Here is a 9572-nt window from a genome sequence, read left to right on the forward strand (position 1 = left end):
GCTAAAAACAGCAAAGCAAGCTATTTTAAACAACAGCAGCTCCTTTGTCTTGTGCTTGGACAGCTCTGTAGTGACAGATCACCCACTAGAGTGACCAGCCGTATGATGCTGAAGAGATGCTGCTGCTCAGGTCTACAGCTAGCACATAGAAAACATATGTGAATGGAAATTATCTCAGGAGATATTTTAACCGACCGACAAACTTTGTCAAATTTGTTTAGCCTGCTGTTAAAAATCTCTAAAGTTATCCAAGACTTCCATCCTGTAAGCAAACTCTTCCTTTGCTTAATTATTCTTAGGCTTAAAAAAGGCTTCACTGAAGTTTGGTCTAGGTCTCCTTAGCAGCAATACAAATACAAGACTTCTCATCCTAATCTCTGTTAAAAACGGGAAGATATTCTGTCCTTCCTGGCTGCAATATCACTTTTGTAGGTTGCACCGATGGTTCCGTTTCCCTTCGTAACAGTTCCAGTGCTTCTAAACTCTTTCATATCACTTTTGCTAAGATGATCTATTCATCTTAGACCATCGTGACTTCGGCTTCCCACTAAGAGGGGGTCTCTTTTTGTGCCCAGGGGAAACGTGAGTTCTGCGTCAGCAGCCTGCTACCCACATCCTCCTTCTGCTCCACTACCTTGCCGCTCAGCCTGGGCCACACCACATCAGTGTCCTGTGCTTTCACACCCACGGCCAGGGCAGCTCCCAGGCTGTCTCCCATCCCGCACCGATCCTCCTTCCCGGGTCCACTGAGCGAGCGGACAGGGTCCCCCGGAGGAATGGGTCCCTGGCACATAACCCCAGCCGAGCCCGCACAGCTCCAGAGACCCTCCGCCCCCTCGGCCACCTCACCCTCCACCTTCATCCCTCTCCCAGCCCGGGCCCGCCGCCCCTCCGCACGCACCTTGAAGACATCCTGCGAGGCCACGGAGGCGGCATCCGCCTCGCACACGACGCCCTGGTAGGCGCTGGACGCGGCCGCCTTCTCCCGCGAGCGGCAGAGCCGCAGCAGAGAGCGCTTCATGCCGCCCGCCCGCCCGGCTCCGAGCAGCGCCCGCCCCGTCCGCTCCGGCGACCTGCGAGGCGACACAGCGAGTGACGGCAGGGCCCCGGCGGCGGCGGGGGAGGCGGGGAAAGCAGGGAAAGCAGGCGGGGGCGATCCCGCCGGGGCGGGCATCCCGCCGGGCGGCGGCTCCCGCCGCGGGCGGGCGGCTCCGGGCGGACCCCGCGGGAGCGGAGCGCCCGTGCCCGTCAGGAGCCATCGCCTGAACTGGTGCTGCCTACCCCTGCGCTGCCCTCCCGCCCCTAAAAAAGCCGTTCGAGTTTTCTATACTATTAGGTTCTCTGTGTAGCCATAACATTTTCTTGCAGAATTGGTTTGACCAGACAGATGAGGAGGTGCAGGAAAGGTGTAGGACGAGTACAGAAAGAAGGAGCATGAGGTGTTTCAAAGGCTTAATCCTAAAGAGTCAGTCTTTACGGAAATAATGTGTAACTCGGGGAAAAAACACTTAACGAGAGATGGGCAGTCCTGCTAAAGATCCGGTAGTGGAAGGGGCAGAGGGTTAGGAAAAGCAGTAGGAGCCACAGGAGGTGACTTTTTGCCTGTGTTTTCATGGTTTATGGCAAGCGGCAGCTTAAGGACTGCCAAAACCAAGTGTAACACCCCATGTAGCCTATTTAATAGCTGTCAACAAGCAATTCTCCATTTTTTCGCTCATTCCTTTTTAATATCCTTTTTATACTGTCTGTGCCACAACATCCTGTGGCACTAAGTGCCATAATTTCATTATATATTTGTGAAAAAAAGGTTTTCTTTTACCACTGGCTTCACTTAGTGATCCCTAGTGTTTTTATTTCGAAAAATGGAGTATTCTTCCCCCTTTTATTTCATCCCTGTTAGTGCTCATTATTTCACAAAGTACTTGCTCATTGATGCACTTTGCTCATTGATGGGGCCTTGTACATGCGGTTTTCCTTCTTACAGATGCCCCTGTTTATCTCTGAATGGCCACATCCTGCTGCTCTGAATCTTTTCCATGTTCCTTTAGAAATGGAATGGGAAGACTTACATGGTCAAGGTATATTCAGGCAGTGGTATTCATTGTTTGATTTTTTTTTTCTTCATTCTATTCATAAATGTTCACAAATATATTTGGGGTTTTTTTAATGCCACTGAGCTAAGTTTCCACAGAAATTTTCTCCACCACAGTCCCTTTTCTAGCTGGTGATAGTATCAATAAATAGCATTCAGGTACACACTCATGTGAAGCTAGTTAGGGTTATGTTTCTTACAGCTACTCACCTAGAATTTATCAACATTGAATTTCATCTGACATTTCATTACTGTATCACAAATCTTTTGCGAACTGCCACAATCATCTCTATTTTTGGCCATTCTGAGAATTCAGTGCCTTCCAAGTCACCAGAATGTTTTTTGCACCTTTATATCATCCCTGACTTTAAGGGGTCCCAAGGAATCTCCTTGCTTTACAGAGTTGTATTCCTATTCCATATTTTTGAATGTTTAACCGAATTCAGAAAATTGTTCTTGCCTGTCCTGTGACAGTTTAGTTTCATTAAAAGACTACAAAAAGGGACTTTTTTGAATAACTTTCCCAAATCCACTTATCTCTGGCATCATTTGTACCTTTTTTTTGCTTGCTGATTCCTTCAGGGAGTTTCACTGATATGCAAAACAACAGACTTCTCTCTACAAATGCTGTGTTTGTTATTTTGATCCTGTTATTTTTGAGCCTGTAACCCCAGGAATGTTTGTTGTAAGTTGCTGAAATTACAAATCCTTAACTAAGTAGTCTTTAGACCATAAATCTAAATAGTTCTAAGACTAAATGGTTGAGTTTAAGTGTTTGTGGTATAAACCCTCATTCCTGTCAATTATCAGGCAACATTTAAAAATGAGACAAAAACTTTCTTCCCCTCGTATGCTGCTGTAGCCACAGGTATTGCGAATAGCAGTGCATTAAGGTACGTTTTTGTTGCTACATCATCATTAATTAGGACCAAAAGGAACATTTATACTATAGCAAGAAAGCTATACTCAGGAAAGCTAGCAAGTAGTGCCTGCAGAGATTCTAATTATGTGACCAGGGATTAAGATGCTGCAGGAGATCTTTGTATTTCCCATCATTTTCATGGTGTCTTGATTAGAAGCATCCCCAGTTGGTGAGCATGTTCACCTTCCTCTGGTGAGATCCCGTTGAATTCCCTATCTGGCCTTGACTTTTCTGTTGGTCACAGTCCTCTTTATGAGAAATTAAACTCAACATCTGAGTATTGTATAAAGGAAATAAATGCTGTTTTCTGTAGGAATCATATCTGGAAATAGAAATGTCACTGAAATATCAGTAAGAATTAGTGAAACTATCGTCCATTTCTTCTTAAAATCCCCTAAATTGCACCCCAAGAAATACTGTGAAACAATAGAAGTCATGAACCTCAATCAACCATAGCTTTACTAATTTGCTTGAATCTGATAATACTGCTCCCTTCTTTTAAAATTACTGCTACATTTTAGTCTTCTAGTAAGTGTTCAGAAGAATGTTCAGAGTATGAAAAATAGTATAAAGGTTTTCAATTCCCAGTAGGATTCAAATGGAATTTTAAGTGGGCTGACCACAGCTTTTATTTCTGCATAATGATTTGACATAAGGAACTAATTCACAGAAGTAGTCGAAGAGTAACCTTTCTTACAGCTGTTTTTCCCTAGAGTGGATTAAAATACATTTATACCATTTTATTTCAAACATGGTCTTGCTAATGGAAGGAGTGGATCCATTAGTACAAGCAAAACTCACTAAGGGTAATCATACCACAGCATTTCATTAAAAATATGATTGTTTAATAATTAAATTGTATATACAGTAAATATGCACCATTAGAATACTGGAGCCTGAGTAACACAGTACTGCAATTTTGTTAATTTTCCAGACCCAGGAACCATAAATTCAAGCAAGTGGCAGTAATGAAAAGGATGCACTGTATGTTTTTTTGCTTTGGAAGTGATTTATTTGGCACCAGTATTATATAAATTATGATGTGTAAAATGATCATTAGGATTTATTGAATCAGCTTAATTCAGTAAGCCAAATGAAATCATGATGCTACTTTAGATATTGATTACAGCCATTCAGAAATAAATCTGAGTTACTGCCTAAACAAGCAAGAATGCATTGTCTCCTACAAATTTGCAGAAACATGCTTGTACTTACCATGGAGAAAAAAATGCTACTGTCATTGTCAAACAAGTGAGGTCCATTTGACTAACACTTTACACTTACGTCTAATGGATTTTTCATTGCATTCTTTGTTCTGGAGATTTTGCTTTAGTAAGGAATATGCTGCTATACCCAGCAGAAGGATTTAAGTTATTGACAGGTTTGTTACATGCCTAATTGTAAAAAAGGGGGAATATAGAAAACAATAATTCATTTTATTACACTGCAAAACTTTTTTTCTCTAATGATAGAATATGATATGAAATAATATCTTACAGATTTTGAGTCCTACTCTTACTATTTTGGACCAGAAGAAATTTACATAGAGGCCTGCAGAGTAAATCTATGATTTGAAAGGAAGTATAAATAGATTTTATGGTTAATATCTACTGTAATAAGCAGGTGTCACTCCTACCATTCTTGGTAGGGATACTTCCTAAGGTATCCAGTGCAGCCCACCAATTAATTGAAGCAACTACTGGCTTCAAATTAGCTCCTAGAGAAAAACTTTATGCTGGATCTAGAAGAAGTTTAGGGGTATGGTAGCAAAAGTGAATGTAAGCCCTTGTCCCTGGGAGGGCTGAATGCTTCAGAGTGGAGTGTGTACAGGTAAAGGGTGACTTAGGTACCCATTTCAGACAGCAATCCTCCTGTGAAACTGGGAGCTGAGCCATCTCTTGCAAACTACCTTTTAAACGAGTGAAGGGCTCTTACATAGCAGGCATCATATGTCTTCCTCAAATTAAAGAGATTAAAACATTCTCTCTACTTCGTCATAAAAACAGTCATGGTCACCAAATGGCAGCTTGCTTTCTGAGAGTGATGATCTTTCCTTCTCCTGTTTGAGCTCTGCCCATGTACAGCCAGAGACTGGGTCAAAGTGCTGATGTTTCATTCTCCACCACCCTGGAAAACTCACCTTCTTGTTCCTGCCTTCAGCACTTGTTTTGTGGTTTCATACTCAGTTACCACTAACCAGACCTAGAAACCATCTGTGAAGTTAGGGAACTTCATCCCGGGCTTTCCCTAACCATGAAATTTAGGAAAAACTGAATTATCAGGCTTCAGAAACTTTCTGATCCCTCAGTCCAATGACACTAAGGCATTGAATATATGCTTTACACTGCTTATTTTGAATGAACTTGTTTTGGTTTTGGAGATTGTGGAGATATACCTTCAGTTGTACCATATCTGGAAAAAAAATAAGAATCTAGATAATAAAGTATTTAGAACTAAATATTAGTTTGTGTTGGAAGGGACCTTTAAAGACATCTAGTCCAACCCTTCTGCAATGAGCAGAGACATCTTCAGCTAGATCAGATTGAAGATACTGGTGCCTCAGGGTATTTATACATGTGAGACTTAGACAAGGATTTGTTTGGGGTAAGACAGTCCTAGATTTTGGAAGCTCAGATCCCACCTGCAATCTAATTCAAACACTTTCTTGATGACCAGTAATACATTCAGAAACATTATTTCTAAGTGCTACTTGGTCTTTCCCCTGCAGCTGTGCGATTTACATCACCAAGGCATCACTAATATGCATCCACAGAGCTTTCCTCCTGTATATTTGCTGCCTGTCAGGGAGCACAGCATCCTCATTGCAGTGGTGCTTTGTCATACATTAGTTTGTCCTTTTAAAAATCCTTTTCTCCTATGGATGTCCTATCCAGCCAAATCTGTCCTCTACAAAGACATCTTAATCACACAACTTCTACTCTCTTTCTTCGTCTCTGAAAAGAGCCTTAGGTTACTTTTGTCCTTCCAAAGATGTAGTCTTTGGTAGTTACTGATATTGAGCTGTTATTGAGAAATGTCCTTAAAGGTGGGAATTCTTAAAAATGACTGTATGAAGAAAAACCTACCAGAATGTGTTCTAGTAATTAATAGCTCTCTATTGTGATGTTCTTGTCTTTACCATATGCAGTAACAGGAGGACAAAATAAGTAGGAATAATTTCTTATCACAATTATATAAACTGCATTATTTATAATTCTGTGGAATTTTTCCATGCATACATTATTTTCTAATGAAAACATGCAGTAAATGTTAAGCTCACTGGCTTGGAATTCCCCCATTTTGTCATATATTTCCTCAGAGTACAGTGTATATTTCACTGCTGAACCAGAGAGCTCAAACCTTTTCATGCTTATAGCTGTTGGGAACTGGTGTTGGATAATGCCAAAGATGTTCCCCCTGCCACCAGTTTGCAAATATAGAAAATGAAGAGTGACAACCTCAAACACGGAAAAGTCACATTAGTAAAGTAACAGTGCACATGATCTCCAATATCTTCATGCTGGCATTTCAAACTCATTTTTATGACTATTTCTCTAGTTCCTACTAGTTCCTACTATCTCTCTTTTCTGTTCTTCTCCCTTGGCTTCTCTCTTTATATTTCAAGTCTGCTTAATTGTCTTTCTTCTCTTCCCCTGACATTACTTTATTTCTGTACATATTATCCATCCAAAGTCTATCTTCCTCTTAACTTCTGCTGACTATAGTTTCTCTTTTTTAAACAAAGAGGATTCACTTAACTCTCTAACTTTCTTAGGGACATACATTTTCTGAAAGCACTTCCCTAGTTTCTAAAGAGAGATATGGATCCTGACTTTCCAGTGGTTAACCTGACCCTCTTGTTTAAGTAACTGGGAATAATGAATGGAATCTATTTTGCAGACACAGGCAACACTGGAAATCTTCAGTAAATGCTTTCTATGGATCACCACAGACTGCAACATATTCTTCAAAATAGAATGCAATTTCTATTTTCGTTGTCAGATTATACGTCAGGTCTTCACTTCTTTCAAATATCAACAATGTGTTTTGCAAGTTTTCTGTATCACTTCTATTTCTTCTCAATGAATTACCCGTGCAATTGCACTGAAATAAGGAAGGATAATTTTGGTATATTAAACTATATTTCTATCAAGTTAGAAAAAAAGACTTATTGAAAATTAACTTTATTAAAAGATAAGTTATATACTGCACATAAGATATATATATAATTATTATATAATGAAAGAAAACATTATCTTGAAAATTGTTACATTTATAATAACACAAAAATGATGCTCACATACCTGAATCTAAAAAAATTGAAAATATGTAGTCTTGTTTTAAATTAGCCAATTTAAACAAATATAGTTCAGGTAAGAAGAAATAGAAAAAATAATGAAACTGCTATAAGTACAGTACTGAGTATTTTAGCTCTTCTTTAAGACTTGTTGACTACTGACTTGATTTCCACAAGCTCTGGCCATTCCTGTCCTAACTGAAAGATGGTACCTAAGTTAAAATCAGTCAGACGTGTCTCACTGCCTAAGATTAAGCTATGTAGGCTTATTAGATGGAGTAGATAAGGGTATTTGTTTGAAATATATTTTCTATTTCATATTTGGTAGATATGAAACTATGATCAGACTTTCATCAGTAATAGCCTATTTTATTCTATTTAAAGCGTATTTAATTAAATATTTCATTTTTTACAAGCATCACTTGGAAATGGAGTTACTATCTACCACTAAGGTAGGTACAATACTTAGAATGGTCTTTTTTTTCAAATGGATATACTGGGGAAAATAAACAATGGGGGCCAAAAAGAAAAAACGAATTGTGAAAAACTTTTGCCAATAAAAAGAAATGTAAAGTCCATACTGAAAATGAAAGGATGTAATATTATTTGTATATTACTTGCATTTTCCTGCCTTAAAAATATAGATTTTATGAAAATCAACTAAAATATGTATACACATTTTTCCAATTAGCTGAAATTATGTCAAATTTACATTTCAATACGACTTCAAAAAATTCTACAATGCATTTTTAACCAAAAAATCTTCCTAAAAGCAAAAGAAAAATAGGCCCAACAAAAATCTGAGTGACAAAATTTGAGCGAAAAATATATTACGCTTACCATTCAAGAAGTTTGCAGATGATTTCTCTCTGAAGCAATACATATAAAAAGAACACAAAGATATGACTATTTGAATCCTTATCTGATGTTTATATCAGTAAGTTCTTGTGGCAGGTGAAGCCACCAGTTGTGTCATCTGGTAGCTCACTTTGTGTAAGGAGATGCTTATTTAAAAGAGGTAGGTATGCATTGCTCAGTGTGGGAGGAGCATCGGTGCTCATCAAGGGATCCTTGAAGCTCTCTATTTTTAATACCTCTAATCCAACCCCATTTCAATTCTGGCTGCAAATGTACCTTCCATACAAGAAGTTTTTTTTCTAATGCAATATCTTAGAGTAGTTTCAGTTTGTCAGGTAGTCACTGGAGGGTGCTTGTTTACCTATTTGCAGAGAACTAATTGCCTTTAATGGAAAATCTAAATATCACTGAAGAGAAAAACTGCCTACTTATGAAATTCACTTTACTAATAAATGTTTCAAAAATTAGAATTACCATATAAAAAGTAGTGGACTGTGATCGATTCCTAATGCAATATGGAACAGTGTAAGAGTTGCATATGCTTTCTCTTTGAAATATAAATCTTACTTTGTCTTCTGCACTTTATTTTCAAAGTGCCACAATGTTGCTCAGTTCACTTGAACTAATTCTCAGAGGACTTCTTGGCCCCATCTGCGTTAGACTGAAAGCAAGATTGCACAGTTCCCTGAAGCTGGAATAGTTACAGTGGTCAGCATTTTGAAAAAGAACAAAGTTTCCTTGTACTAGAACCTATCAATTACATTGTCTTATCAAATATACTAGAATACATAATTGTGCAGTCTGAGGAAAATAGCTCATATACTTTAATCAGTATCACAAATTTAAGTTCTGTGCGATTTCATATTCTTTCAGAATCCATAAGCCGTGCTGATTCTCAAACAAAGAATTGATTTTTGGTTCAGAGAGTGACATTTTCAAGCTTTTCTATCATTTTGATAACGTAGAAGCTGGACAGTAATAAAACCTTCAGAATAAAATACTTATTTTAAATTTAAATAAAAATTTATTTAAATTTATTTTTAGATAAAGAAATTTAGAAAAGTCTCCTAAATTGACATCGGCAAAGGACAACTGGGGCTCTTCATTCCACAGCTTATCATTGCCCAGCCTGCTGAAACTCACCAAGCATTGTCACTCAGTCATGCTAGTACTGGCTTCGACCAGATTGCTTAGGAGAAGACAGATGAAGCTTCCTAATTTCTCAACAGTCAAGCAACGTGGGCATGTCTCCCTACAAAAGTTGTCAAGCATCACTATGTAATTCTATTTATCTGTCTCTTTGGAGATGAAGTCTCTATCTCAGTAAATTGAAAGCAGATATGAACACAAAAATAGTCTAAGTGCTAGTTGAAGTTTTACAGCACCACATGATTATCTTTAAA

General features: G+C 38.6%; 1 protein-coding gene across 1 annotated transcript in view; it reads right to left on the reverse strand.

Moving 5' to 3' along the window:
* TRPA1 (transient receptor potential cation channel subfamily A member 1) overlaps positions 1-1174 on the reverse strand; it is a 31584-nt gene extending 30410 nt beyond the window's left edge. Inside the window, exon 1 of the mRNA XM_053990924.1 lies at positions 902-1174. Coding sequence (XP_053846899.1) covers positions 902-1174 — 273 coding nt within the window. The remainder of the gene's footprint in view (positions 1-901) is intronic.
* Between the last annotated feature and the right edge of the window lie 8398 nt (positions 1175-9572).

Source organism: Vidua macroura, chromosome 1 (genome assembly GCF_024509145.1).
Source record: "Vidua macroura isolate BioBank_ID:100142 chromosome 1, ASM2450914v1, whole genome shotgun sequence".
Lineage (NCBI taxonomy): Eukaryota > Metazoa > Chordata > Aves > Passeriformes > Viduidae > Vidua > Vidua macroura.